Genomic DNA, 15,384 nt, shown 5'->3' with positions numbered 1-15,384 from the left:
TATCACAGACATAGAAAGTATATTTAAAGCTAGTGCTGGATGGTTCAAACGATTCAAGAAACGTACAAATCTGCACAGCATCAAAATCATGGGTGAGGCAGCAAGTGCAGATACAGACGTGGCAAGTCGATGGTCGGCAAGTTGGCATCCTCTTCCAAGATCCTTGGAAGAGGATGCCAACACGGACATTTATTGAAAAAGAGGGAAAATCTATGCCTGGATTCAAGGTTGCAAAAGATTGGATCACTGTTATGATTGGCAGCAACATTTCAGGGGACTTAAAATTTAAACCACTTACAGTGTACCATTCCCAGAGACCATGCACCTTTAAGAACATTGACATGAGTATACTGTCTGTAATCTGGAAATCCAACACCAAGGCTTGGGTTACATGGCCGCTTTTCGGAGACTGGTTCAATAACCACTTCATTCACCAGTGAAGGAATATTGTGTGAAAAAGGAATCCCGTTTAAAGTGCTTCTCCTCCTGGACAGTGTCTCCAGTCACCCAGAAGAGTTGGATGACTTTCATCTTGACGTAAAAGTTGTTTACCTTCCTCCTAGAACTAGCTCATTATTGCAACCTATGGATCAAGGTGTTATTGCAACCTTTAAAGCCTACTATCTGTGGTGTACGTTTTCCCAAGCAATTGAGGTCATTGATAGCGGTAAGGGCATTACTCTACGTGATTTCTGGAAGAACTATAATATCCTTAACGTTATCAAAAACATCATGGTGGCTTGGGATGAAATCAAGCAGACAACAATGAATGCTGTGTGGAAGAAACTCTGCCCAAAAATGGTCCATTGCTATTGAACAATTTATTGTATTATGTAATTTACAAATTAGACTTACGTAAAATTTGAGTTACGTAAAGGTTTACGGAAAGCATTACTTACATAACTCAGGATGTAACTGTACTTTTAAACTTGAAATAATTGTATAATTAACTAGAGTTAATTAAATATCTTTCTACTGTGTTCACAGGTATTTTTATGTTTATTTATATATTCAGTTACCTCTATTGAAGAGCATTTTTTTCCCCCTGAGTAGAAGCACTGAAGATAGGAGTTTTCAAACACAGGCTTATTTCAAACCAACAGAACTAGAGCTCCATCCAACATCTAGAAAAGCATCCACCTCAATGAGAGGGCATGTTCACTCCTGCTCATCACCTGTGATAATGAGCAGCAATCACATGGTGGCAACACCTCTCAACAGCCATTACAATACTTTGTTTTAATTAGATAGTTGGATTCCCCTGGTCTGTGCTAGGTCTGAGTCAGCTGTTAGTTTCAAGCTGAAACAGTCATGCCAGACAGACCATCCAGCACACCGCACAGCTAAAGCATTCCACGAGAAAGCCCTGATGCTGGTCCAGGCTCAACCATAATGCAACATGTGTTCTTGGGTTGGAAAAGACCTGATTCAATTCTTGTCATTGATGTGAGGAACATCTCTCGAAATAAAAGGAAAGGTGTTTTTTCTTCTTTTTTTAACTAAGATAGTTACATCATACAGAGGTAGCAGAATTTTGTATATTGAAGAACTTTAGCTTTTATCTCAAAGTCCAACAAATTGCAGGGTATTGGTTCAAGAGAAATGGGACCAGATCAAGCAGGGCATTTAATATAGGATCTGGATTTAGAGTCTAAGAGAATATTGGGAACTTAATGTATTAGGTGAAATGTTGGAACTTGGATTCAATGGTTATTAAACTATCAGAATCTTGAATAGGAAAGTGCAAAACAAACTTGAAGCTGGGTTAATCTGAGGGTTGTGCATTAGGACCAGTATCTACATTTCATATAACAAATGTTTATAATAATAAATCAATTTGTTTTAGTTTTTTTTTTTTTTCAAAAAACAGTTATTACGAAATTTAGTGCATGCACTTGAGTACAAATGGACTTTTATTTTGGCATATATTTCAAAATATATTCTTGTTTTTTTTTAAAAACATATCCTGATACTGTAATGAATGATCTAAATAAGATCATCTCATGCTGTGTTGCATAATGCAGCATGGCCCCCTGCGATGAGTTCTTAGACTCCATGGCAGTGTCATGTAATAATAATAAACCCTAAAACATTTTTGATAGATGATTTTTAACATTATAAACAGCACTAGATGATATAAATAGGTCAGAAAATGTGGGATGTTGTAATTATTCCTCTGCATCCAGAAAGTGAAAGAATGTCTTATGACATTAATGTCATAAGGTCGTTAATGTCGCCTTAATTGTCAATGTTAATTAATGTCATAATGCCAACAGTACATTGCGCCCTTCGACTGGAATAGGTCTAAGTTCGATTCTCTTTGTGACGGGAGGAATCTTTATCTGGACGATTTTCAATCGAAGGTGAGTTAGCTGATCTCATACGGAGGTAGCAGGGTTTTTTCTCCTGGAAACTCGGGTTTTTCATCCTGCATACAGACAAATCGGCCCCCAGAACACATGCAATTTAGAGACAAAAAAAAAAAAAAAATACTAGTTGTGGTGGAGATGGGCAGTAGATGGCATTGATGGAGATGATTCATAGCAGAGGTTCAGTGTAGTGGTTGAGACAGTTGTAGGTGTCCTCCTGTGATGAGTCTTCGAACTCCTTGGTGGTGTCAAGAATAATAATAATAATAAGACATTCTTTCACTACGACAATGTCAAACCATTCTCCTTAGCTTTCAAAATATAAGCATCCAGAATATCTTAATGCCAGTAAGACATTTTAGATGCGTCTGAGTTCTCAAGTGACATGTATTTTCTTTTAAAGCAATATCTTCTATCATTTTCAACAGCTGCTGCAATAAATTACACCAAAACAAGCCAAAAATCAAAAATATTTCTAATAGCACAGATTCCTGTCTCAATGAATTAAAAAAAAAAATGGCATCAACAACTATAGGGAGTTACATGACATCTGATCTTATATCCACACTAGACTCCGACTAACAACTGAAAAACAACTTTTCTGATGAGTATTATGAAGATTTTTACCTATTGTTCAAACCTTGCTTAAGCCTAATATCCAGTTATTCCCCCCCCCCATGAAATCAAGGTCAACACCACATAACTCAGCATAATATTCCTAAATAGATATCCATTATAACAAAACAACAAAAAAAAAAAAAAAAAAAACAGTCTACAAGAATTGGTTTGTTTAGAATTGCAGTCAAAGCTATAGGCTTTGACTGCAAAAAAACTATAGGCCTATCTGACACACAGATAGGCCTATGGTTTGATGCTTGAGTTTGATCACCTCCTTTACGAAGTGGCACAATCTTGCCCTCCTTCCACTCCTTAGGAACTTGAAGTGCAAGACTCGTATTAAAAAATTATGTCAAGGCAGGTGTTAATTCCCTGGCACATTTGTTTAGAATATGTGGTGATATATTATCAAGTCCCACAGTCTTATTAACATCTAGTTTACCCAACTCCCCATACACCTCTTGCTCATTTACAGTCAGTCTCTCTCTTCCCCATCATCAACTGCTCTCAATCTCTCCATGAAGTCACATTCACAAGATTGAAAGACCTTTATGAACTGCTCATTAAGTATCTCCACCACACATTCTGCAACAGCTGTCTTTATACCATTTTCTCCAATCAATGCCATCCTTCCATAATCATTCTTTCTTTTGCTAGCTACATATCGAAAGAACTCCTTAGGATTCTTTCTGGCATCATTTGCTAACTGCTGTTCATTCCTCTCTTTAGCTACCCTCACCAACCAAGTCACCCTCCTTGCATGGTCTTTGTAGACCTCATGGAATTGGTTATTTCCACTTCTCTTATGCTGCCTCCACAATGCCCTTTTTCTCTGTATCGCATGCTTAATCTCTTTATTCATCAATCTCACACCTACCTTATTTTATTTAACCTTATATTGCAACAATGCCTGAATTTTTCCCAAAAGTCAGGATGGAGATTAAGCATGCAGTCTGGAAGAAGGCAATTATGGAATCAGTATAAGGTAAGAGGCAATGATCATATATATATATATATATATATATATATTATTGTTCATCTTTACTTGGTAGAAAATATTATAAAAAATTAGTTTGAATGACTATATACCGAGAATGAAAAAACAACAAGGTTTAATATTAAGATACAACTAGTTTCGTTGAATGATTCAACTTCTTCAGGTATCACAGGCGAAGAATTATACAAAAAATGACAGAGACATGATAAAATTATATCAACAGATCTAGTATAAAAGACAATAGTACATTTTAAAAACAGGAATGCGAGCTTGAGTTCTAAGTTAAAGTTGACTACGTGTGTGAGCTGCCACGAGTGCGCCAATACTGAACAGAGGCAATGTGTGCATCAGAGAGATTGAAGGTAAGGCTGTTGTTAATATGGGATGAATCTATTGAAATTTCTCTAGATTCGATGATCTTTCTTTCGAGTTCATCATAACACACATGGATATTAGAAGCTTTTGGCCAGTCTACGAGGTGTTGTGGCCTTCATCCGAGTTAATAGAGAAGAGAAAGTGGCTAGAGAGAGCGCTGGCTCTGGTCCTATTGTAGGAAATGTCTCTCTGGTGTTCTTCCATATGCAAAAGGATGGATTTAGCTGTTTGGCCGTAATATGGTTTTCCACATTCACACAAAATCTTGTAGACTCCTGGATACTGAGTAGGGAGATATTTCACTTTAGGTTTACTTAGTATGGAGCAAAGTTTTGGAAACGTAGTGAAGCAAGTTCTAATGTTGAATTTCATTGCCATGCATCAGCTCTCTCTCTCTCCCCAAAACTAGCAAAAATTCTTAAGAAATTCAACATTAGAACTTGCTTCACTACGTTTCCAAAACTTCGCTCCATACTAAGTAAACCTAAACTAAAAGTGGTGATACGAATGAGACATTCAAATTACTTAAGGGTTTCTATCAGACTAATTCAGAAAATATTTTTGAGAATAGGACTGGTAGTGGGAGGATTAGGGGGCAATCCATGGAAGCTTGGTAAGAGTGTGGTTAGCAAGGGTGTTAGAGCTAGGTTTTTTACTTGGAGAGTGGCAAATAAGTGGAATAAGCTGCCAGAGTCTGTTGTGGGTGCCATGACTGTAAATGAGTTCAAGGTGAAGTATGATAGATACTGTGTGAATGTTGAATAGTTGTTCTTGACATGATGTTGGGCCTCCCTCGATGAGTCTAAGGACTCCTTGGAGCTGCCTGTAATAATAATAGTAATATTAGTTGATGAAAATGAGAACTGTAACTCTATTGAGGATATAGTTAAAATGGAGTTAAATGGAAGGAAGAGATGTTGGTGGTGCATGGGAGGTGTTTGAAGAACACAGTATTTTAATGTATACCTTAAATTAAAGATACCAAGAAATTATATACCTGGCTTAATCCTTTATCAAAGTGAGCAAAGTTTGCACCTGAGGTATTTTCAGGTCTTGGTATCTTTAATTTATAGTATAACCAAGTGAAAAAACTTCCAATGTTGCAATAATGTATACCTTGAGTCAGAAGGATAAATCAAGTAGGAATTAGATGGATGAATAGCTTCATTAAGCTGTAGTTACACACACAAAGAAAAGGTTGTGGAGGGATTATAAAGAAAAAAGGTGATCAGCATGTCCACGAGCAGTATAAGGCACAGGCAAGAAAGATGACCTGTACGGTAAGGATTTTTTGCTAGGAGGGTGATGAATAGGTCGAATGGATTGCCAGAGGTGGTTATGAGTGCTTCATCGGTGAATAAGTTTAAGGAGAGGTATTATATTATAGGTATTATATTATAAGGTAGCCTCAAGTCTGTAATATTGAGTAAGAAGACAAGACTGAGGAAATGCCATATACAGACACTGTAGGATAGGGGGAGGAACTGGTAGTGATATGGTGAAGGATTTTGACCAGATTAATCTGGAAGAAATTTTCATAGAATTGGAGGACAGAAATAGAACAAGAAGCTATAAAAAAAGGAGTTATATAATGAGCATGGGACCTCAGTGAGAAAAGTTTTTTTTTTTTTCATGGAGGGTCGATGTAATGTACTGCATGAGAGTGTAGCAAGTATGAAAACAGTAAACGCATTTAAGGCACTATTCAACAAGTATTGTCACGTGAGGACTTTCCATATCAAGCAAGAGGTTTGATTCCACAGAAGTCTGTGAAAGCAAAAGTGTCCTAAGTTCAATCCAATTTGCAACTAATAAAAAAAAATGGATCTTCAATCTAAATTTTAATGAAATGTGTAAAATTTTAATCAAATGAAAAAGTATAGTTGCTATGACTGCAAAGACAGTGCAGAACTGCTAGCAAAAAATCAAATGATAGTCAGTAAAAAATATGATATATCCTACCTAAATACCTTTCCTGTTTATAAAAGTGGGATGGGAGAAGACCTCCAAAATTATAGAGTAGCTGTTCATAGGAAGAAATAGTGGATTAATTTCACACAAATACTGGGCATAACACTTATAAATCTGTGAAAATCATATTTGAGTATCACAAGAAAATGTGAATTTCTTGATATTTATTAGGCATATAACATCACATGTAACAAGTCAACTTAGAGAATATCTGCAGCCAAACTAAAATTTTCCTTAAAGCATCTGGATCCAACACTCAGATGTTGTCAGTGCCACCACAAACACTAAGTGTGTTGATTTTTTGCAATGTAATGCAACATTGTGTAAATGTTGCATTACATTGTTATAAAAACTTTTGCATACAATTTATGTTAAGTTCCCATTGTAACCATATGTGTACACATACTTATAATGCTACTAACAATTTCTTTTCCCCTTCTCTACTTGCATTTGGCTTTATCAGGTATATATATAAATAAAATTTACAAAATACAGTGATTTTTTTAAAATATTCACTAAGTATGGAATGAATCCATTTGGTAATGAAATATTTCAAAAGGAAGATATTAGACTATTATGACAGCATATTTCAAAAAAATACAGAACATATACACAACAGAAACTGTGTACAGTATTACAATATCTTCCTGTTTTCAGAGTTGCTTTTAAAAACTAAATGATGCTCTTTTTTGTAATTACAATAAAAAAACTTTCTCCATCCATTAAATATACACTTATAAAAAATATCTTATAAGAAAATAATATTCTTTGATATACAGAAACCACAAAAATATTTCTCAATATCTTGAAAAGCAAATAAAATTTCAAATGCAAAATTCTCATTACTTATCTTTATAGGATAAATGCAATATAAAGAATTACATGATTTTGTTTCTGTCGATTTTATGGGGGGGGGGGGGGGAAGAGTGATGAAGACTAGAAAAGAGAAAAACTTGCTTGCATAATTCAAGTGACATTAATTACAATAATTCTGTTCCATTGTAGTAAAAAAAAAAATATATATATATATATGTATATATACAACAAAAACAGCTCAAATTAATATATCATCTTAAAAACAGCTTCTCAAGTATTGTACTCATATTAGTATAACAATATATGCTATACTAAGTAGTGCATAATACTGAATTTTAACATCCTTTATAGTATTTTAAAGTCACTTATAAAAGAGTTCTAATCTTTACCTTGTATACAAAATGTTTCAAGTACACAGATAAGAATTTATCTGCTAATTTACATGAGAATATTAAATGTTTAATTTGTACATTTTGATTCAAAGAAAATAAAATATATTTTGTAATCATACGGTCTTGCACCAATCAAAAGCATTTCTGAACATTTTTATCCAAGGTGAGACAGTCATTGATTTGTTCCATTCATAAGGCATCCATGCCCACTGCCAAGGGTAGACACATCTTTCAGGATGGGGCATCATAGCTAAATGCCTTCCATCAGAAGAACAGATAGAAGCTATTCCATATTCACTACCATTTGGATTAAATGGATATTGTTCTGTTTTTTCCCCTGTGTCATCCACATAATGCAATGGAATCAGTCTGTTGGATTGAACACGACTTTTAATAGCATTGTCTTTGAACACAAATCTACCTTCTCCATGAGCAACCCATACTCCAAGTACTGATCCTTCCATATTTTTGAGCATTATTGATGGAGTCTTTTCTATTCTAACAGTGACAAACCTAGATTCAAACCTTTGGGATAAATTGTGAGCTAGATGGACACCTTGCTGTTCATTTTCTGCTGATGCTACCCAGCCAAGTAAAGCCATGAGTTGGCATCCATTGCAGACACCTAAACTAAAAGTATCAGTTCGTTTCTGGAATGCAGAGAACTGAGACCTCAGATCTGAGTTAAATAACAAACCAGCTGTCCAGCCTTTTGCAGAACCCAACACATCAGCATAGCTAAATCCACCTGGAAATATAACTCCACGAAAGCGATCCAGAGTCACTGCACCTTTCACGAGATCATGCATAGTAACATCCCATACTTCAAATCCTGCCATAAACAGGGAAGCAACCATCTCCCGATCACCATTAATACCTTCTTCTCGAATTACAGCAACAAGAGGACCACCTTCCCCTCCTACTGTTCTAAATATCGTTGCTGAGGGATCAAAAGTAAGGTGGTAAGGAGGAGCAGTTCGTTGAGCCAAACTAGCCTTTTCCTGTTGAACACAATTTGGATCAGTTTGATACAATTCCAACTGGAAGCTTGTTTCTTCCCAGATATCTCGTAGCACATGCATCATTGCATTAAGCACCTCATCACCATTCACAACTACAACAATTTTGGCATCTTGAGCAAACCCACTACTGTATCCAATTTCTTGACATGGTATTCCTTCCTCTTTGTATGCTGTTAGAACAGATATTAATTCATGCTGTGGCACTTCCACTACCCATCCTACTTCTTCTCCAAACAGAGTGGCAATTGGGTTCAATTTACTGTTAACATTTACATTAATTCCATAATTTCCAGCAAAGGCCATTTCGAGAATGCATGTAATAAGACCACCATCACTTATATCATGTCCTGCAGTTAGTTTTCTTTTTCCAATTAAATTTTGTGTTACAGAAAATGCTTTTCCTAAAAGTCCAGGGTTTTCTAAATCAGGAACATTATCACCAAGTTGTTTATAACACTGAGCAAGAGCTGTTCCTCCTAAGCGACTCTTTCCATTTGATAGATCCACATATAATAAGCTTCCCTTACCATCTGGACACTTTAAATCTGGAGTAACAGTCAACCTTATGTCAGGACATGGCGCATAAGCAGATACAACTAGTGTTCCTGGAGATTTTACAGTTTCTCTGCCAACACGTGCTGCCATACTTAATGAATCTTTTCCACCATCAACTGCAATTCCTAAAGCTGACATTGTTTCACACATGGCATGACAGGCATCATATAATGCAGCACCCTCACCTGGTAATTTGGCAGGCCACATCCAATTACCGCTGCACTTTACATCTTGTAGGGAAGTAACCTGGGAAAACATCAAATTGGTAACTGCTTCTGCTACTGACATTCTCGCTCCAGCTGCAGGATCTAATAAACCTTTAATTGGCTGTTCACCAATTGATGTAGCACTACCAACAGTATCAAAGAATGACAGTGCAACAACTGCCATATCAGCTAATGGTGTGTGTAAAGGACCAACACACTGCTGTTGTGCAACCAAACCAGTTACACTTCTGTCAACCTTATTGGTCAAGTAACGTTTGCTAGCCACAGATGGCAATCTCAGTACTCGATCTAGTGCCATAAAAACATTAAGAGAACTGGGCAAAATTAGATGATGAAGAACCAGATTATGCTTTTCACAGTGAAATATCTTTCTTGGCATAGAGCCCAATACATGGGAAAGTTCCAAGTCAACAGGTTTTCCTCCATTACCATTTTCATCTTCCTGAAGAACTATTTTTCCATCTCCAGTAATTTCTCCAACAAAACTAGACTGACATTTTTCTCTCTCAGATACTTTCTTCAAGATTTCTTTATCTTCAGATGCAATTAAAATTGCATCACTTTCCTGATATTCAGCACCCCATAATTCAAGCGTAGTTATAGTTGGATCACCAAGCTGAAATCTGTTGGTATATATCACAGCACCAGCAGGTTCTACAATTTCCTTCAACACGTTACCATTTCCACCTGCACCCTGATCATGTATACTGAGGATAATATTCTTCTTCATTTCAATGCAAGCTCTGATAATTCGATTCAATTTCTGTTCCATTTCAGCATCACCTCGCTGAACAGCACCAAAATCCAGTTCAGCTTTCTGATCCCCCTGAACATGAACAGAGGATGCAGCACCACCACCAACACCAATACGATAAACTGGACCTCCAATTTTTACTACAAGCATTCCTTTTTTTGCTTCACATTTTTTAATCAAGCTCTTTTCAATACTGCCAATGCCTCCAGAAAACATTATAGGTTTAACCCATTCCTTTCTTTCTCCATTTGGGAACCTCATTCCAAAGGAACGTGCAAATCCAGCTAATACTGGTTCTCCAAATTTGTTCCCATAGTCAGATGCACCATTGCTAGCTTCTACAGCAATTTCTAATGGAGAAGCAAAGTTTGAAGGATATTCAAAAGTGCTGTCTTCCCATGGAAGATTGTAACCTGGAATGTTCAGATTCCCAAAACTATATGCTGCTGTACCAGCAACCACATGTGCACCTCTTCCAGTAGCATGGACATCTCTTATTCTGCCACCTGTTCCTGTTGTTGCTCCACTGAAAGGAGCTACTCCAGTTGGAAAATTATGTGTCTCTGCAGTAAACACAATATGTTTAAAACCTTTCTCTGTATGGAAAGAACTAGCTATGGTAGAATCTTTTGGAATGAGGAATACCACCTCTGAACCCACTATGGCACTGCTGTTATCACAAAACTTTATTACACTATTTGGATTTGTAGATTCCTGGGTTTTCATTATCATATCAAACAGCGATTTTTCTGCTTCCTTTCCATCAATCACTATTCGACCTTTAAAAAACCAATGTCTGCTATGTTCACTATTTGATTGGGCTAAGTCAAAACATTCTACACTGGTTGGATTTCGTTTTAATTGCTTAGAGAACAGTGCTGTGTAATAATTTAAATCCCAATCATCAAAAGAGAGTCCTAAATCTTTACTTACTTCTTCCAGTGCATTTCGTCCTTTCCCTAAGATATCTACTTCGTTCCAGCCTGGAGCATTTACTGTTATATCAAAAGTCTTGATCGGTTCTGGGTACTCGCACTCAGTCATCTGATCATGCAGGGCTGCCACAAAATGCTCTTTCATCTTCCCTGCATCACCTGACGACCCTACGGCCACGAAATAACGAACTGACTGTTCTATCCGAACTACATCGCAAAGCCCAATGGAATGTGCAATAGCCACTGCATTTGTCGAAAATGGCGTGGAAAAATTTAGTCGGGGACCAATTTCAATTATCAAACTCTTTGAACTAGACGTCCGAGCAAAATTAGATGTCTCACTAACCTGGTCATTAAATGGTGGCGAAAGGATCCATGTAAGCTTCTTTTTTTCTTCTTTAGTTAATTCAGCTTTACATACATCTACATAAAAGCAATATTCAGTTTCCAAGGAAGTTACTCCAGTGTTGATCGCTTGCAATAATTGCTGTTTTTGCATTTCCTTACCCTTGCTAAGGGCAGGGAAACGATAGTACCTGAACACAACCATATTTCTCCTCTGCACTTTACGAAAAAAATGGTGTAATCTTCTGAAGGTCGAAATATATTCTTTTATAACTCAGTTACATAGAACAAACATACCCATGACCTTCGCACGCATGATTATTTAAGAGTTTTGCAAGTGGCGCCGTTACGTAGGGAGCATCGCCTCGTGGCGTGACTAGTGGACTTCGTACGCAATGTTGACCTCTGTGGCCCTCTTACTTTCATTCATTTTATATATATATATATATATATATATATATATATATATATATATATATATATATATATATATATATATATATATATATATATTCGTTTGGCAAATAGACTAAGAAGGATTTGTGAGAGAGCTGGTTTATCCGTAATAAAATTCTTAGTTACTGTTTTGTAGATTTAGCTAGATGTGATTTTAAATGGATGGTCCAATTATAAACTAAAACGATTCGATAAATTTTATATCCTAAATACATGAAATTTCCTTAAATTCGGCCAGACAGACAAAACGAATTAGTTCATAAACATAACGGAGAGCTGTTGAGTAGGTGTTCTCCTTCGATGAGTCTTTGGACTCCCTGGAGGTGTTCTGTAATAATACTAATAACCGCAGCGAATCCAATAAATAAACACGGAAATAAAAATAAACAATTATGCAAACTCCTTGAGAAAATTCTTAATACAATTCGCAAAACCGCGAAAGTACCGATTTAATTTATTTTGTCCGTTCAGAAGTTATTCCCAGCTGGATGGATTTTACTTAAGGGTAGTACTATATTTGGTAAACTCACAAAAATGTATAAAGTGATTCCACTTTTTGTTTCAAACTGATGAATTTGCAGGTAAGAAAGGGAACGTACCAGTGGCGGCTCGTGGCTTGAAATCGCCAGGGTGCTGCAACTTTGGAAATATACATACACAATGTAAGTACAGTACAGTGTATATACGTGTTTGGATAAAATATCAAAATTATGGTAAAAATGAGAAAAAAAAAAAAATTTAACATGAAAAAATATTGTTTATTATCGATAAAATTATACAGTTTGGTATAATTCAAAATTACTTAAAAATAAAATATATTCTTGTTTTGTTTCATTAAAAAATATTGTTTATTATCAATAAAATTATACAGTTTAGTATAATTCAAAATTACTTAAAAATAAAATCCATTCTTCTTGTTTTGTTTCGAGCGAAAAGTCAATAACTTTTTCCTTGATATTTATGTGACTGTTGAAGAATTTGTAGTTCACTCTACAGTCACTACTGTCACAGAAGTTATTTCTTAAGATTGCATTTCTGAGGTCATAATTGTCAATAACTCCAATAATGTTCTAAAATAAAAATTATAACAAATGTTATGTCTTTAATGTAATGTCCAAATATTTAAAGAGACGGAGTAAACACGATAAGCACTACGAACACTACTACTGACGCAAACTGCATATAAACAACAGTGGAACTGCGCGACGGACAGTGCCGCATCAGGCTAATAGCTCGCATCTCACTATGACGTGTATATGCTTCCGCGCGTAGCAATATGACACTGTGGTAAACTCAGTGCTGCTAGCGTCCTTCGCCCTCCTAAGTGCTACAAGATGGATTTTTATTATATTTTATACAAAATAAGAGGATTGTTGATGATAAAATTAAATATTACAAGCAAATATAAATAAATTAATAAAGATATTTATATATCGAGAAAAATTCAGGGTGCTGCAGTTCCGCAGTGCCTATGTACGAGCCCCCCCCCCCCCGGAACGCACAATTTTGTGCAAAATGGCATATTGCAGTAACTTCGCACCGTATGAAATTTAATATGTCCTCCATCGACGAGTCTTTGGATTCCCTGGAGGGGTCACGTAGTAATAAGAATAATATAATTTGAGATTTAGGATGTGCACAATAATGTCTATGTGATTCAGTTTTGAATACAATCGGACGGATTCTGTTGACAAAATGTTCTGAACTGATATTGATAATTGCGAGCAAAGTAGATAGATTTTTTTTTTTAATGTGATTCCCAACCACAAAAGCTGGTAAGCTTATCATACTTAAGTTGGCTTGAGAGTTGAGGGTTTAAACCTGGGAAAACCTTAGAACCCTACTCAAACCATTTCAGATCTCCAATAAAAAGTGTAATGTTTTAAGGATGAGCAACGAAAATCGCCCACCCCTTTAGACTTCGATAAACATGCATACCATAGTGAATTATTATCCTCAAACCTACAAGCTGTTGGTTGGAGACAAAAATGCTATCCACTCAAACAAATGCCCCCCCCCCCCTCCTTTTGGATCTTTATTAAAATTTGATGACTCGTTACAATCGAACACTTTGCAGGGGAAAAATTTAGCAAAAGAAAATGAAATGTTATGACACATAAGTTAAAGGCAGGGTGACTTGCCGAAAACACACTATAACTCGAAACATTCCTTGGAAAAGCACCACCACTCTGAGAAGTTCTTTGAAAAAAAAATAAATCTGTAACGGAACCGTCTACCAGATTCTGTGCTTAAACCACTCCCTCCAACATTTAAGACTGCTTCAAGGAAGATTATTGTTATTATTTTACTCAAAATTCCATACTTATTGGCAAAATTTCATACTCTAATGCCCATTATTTTCTGTAGGGAACAAAAAACACTTGAGTTTGGGATGTGTATATATATATATATATATATATATATATATATATATATATATATATATATCGAGTACATTTTCCTGTGGAAATGATAGTTCTGACTAGTGGAATTTTCTCTCTGCCTTTTTCAGTTGGTTCCCAAGTTAGTTGATCTTTAGCACAAGCAAGCAGGATTTTTCCTACAAACTCATTGGGAGGAATTTGACAACGACAAACAGCTATTTGCTGATGATGCAAAAATAGGTAGGATAACCAGGAATGCCTCTGATATGCAGTACTTGTAGAATGATTTGAATAGGCTGGAACTGTGGACGTAGGCATGGGAAAATGGATGTCAGTAAATATAAAGTCATGCACTTTGGAGTGATTATATATCCAATGTCATATTATATTGATGGGATTATGCTAGAAGAAACTGATCAAGTTAGGGATCTTGGAGTATTAGTAGATATGCAGTTGAAGTTCAGAGGAATGTAAGGAAGATTGCAAATACAATTCAAAAGCTAACTGCACTGCTGAAACTGACATGTAAAGATAAGGATGTCATTTTGTCTCTTTCCAAAGCCTTGATAAGACCTTACTAGGACTGTTGTGTGCAGATATGGCCTCCATGGTTTCTATTATGATTTTGATATAGTGGAGAGAGACTGCAACCGAGAGTGTTAAAAATGATATCAGGATGAGGAAATACTGATTATGAAGACAGATTGAGAATTTGTAGACTGCAGGCATCAACAAACAAAGAGGGGTGATATGATTACGACTTACAAATGTCTGAGAAGGTCATACGGGATTTCAGTTGATGGATTTTTTTAATTTTATGGGGGGGGATAAAGAAAGGACAAGAGGTCATCCTTGGAAGCTGAGAAGGAATGCCTCTAAGAAGGGTTTCAGATCTAGATTTTTCTCTCAAAGTGGTATGCAACTGGAATGGATTACCATTGGATGCTGTGTGTGCAAGCATTGTGAATGGATTCAAGAACAAGTATGATAGCTGGTGCATGTAATATGTGGCCAACTCGATGAGTTTCTGACTCCCTGAAGGTCTCTCTTAATAATAATAATAATAATTCAGGTTTTAATCCAAATTCAAGAAAACAGAATTTAGAACTCACATTATTTTATTAGAGATGATAACATGGCAAGTTATCCACAGTACTCTCTTGTGCTG

At 36.1% G+C, this 15,384-nt stretch overlaps 1 protein-coding gene across 1 annotated transcript; it reads right to left on the bottom strand.

Annotated features, from left to right (window-relative positions):
* Nucleotides 1-4,082: 4,082 nt before the first annotated feature.
* Pfas (phosphoribosylformylglycinamidine synthase) lies at nt 4,083-11,699 on the bottom strand. The gene has a single exon (XM_090409074.1). The coding sequence runs from the start codon at nt 11,579-11,581 to the stop codon at nt 7,652-7,654; it is 3,930 nt and encodes a 1,309-aa protein (XP_090265200.1). The 5' UTR covers nt 11,582-11,699; the 3' UTR covers nt 4,083-7,651.
* Between the last annotated feature and the right edge of the window lie 3,685 nt (nt 11,700-15,384).

Source organism: Typopeltis vanoorti, chromosome 19 (genome assembly GCF_054136105.1).
Source record: "Typopeltis vanoorti isolate ZY-2024b chromosome 19, IOZ_Tvanoo_1.0, whole genome shotgun sequence".
Taxonomy (NCBI): domain Eukaryota; kingdom Metazoa; phylum Arthropoda; class Arachnida; order Uropygi; family Thelyphonidae; genus Typopeltis; species Typopeltis vanoorti.
Note: the sequence above shows the minus strand (reverse complement) of the source record. Positions and strands in the feature narration are given on the sequence as shown.

Bases quoted from the DNA above. Each gene is read 5' to 3' on its own strand.
- Pfas (XM_090409074.1), bottom strand. From the start codon at position 11,581: ATGGTTGTGTTCAGGTACTATCGTTTCCCTGCCCTTAGCAAGGGTAAG.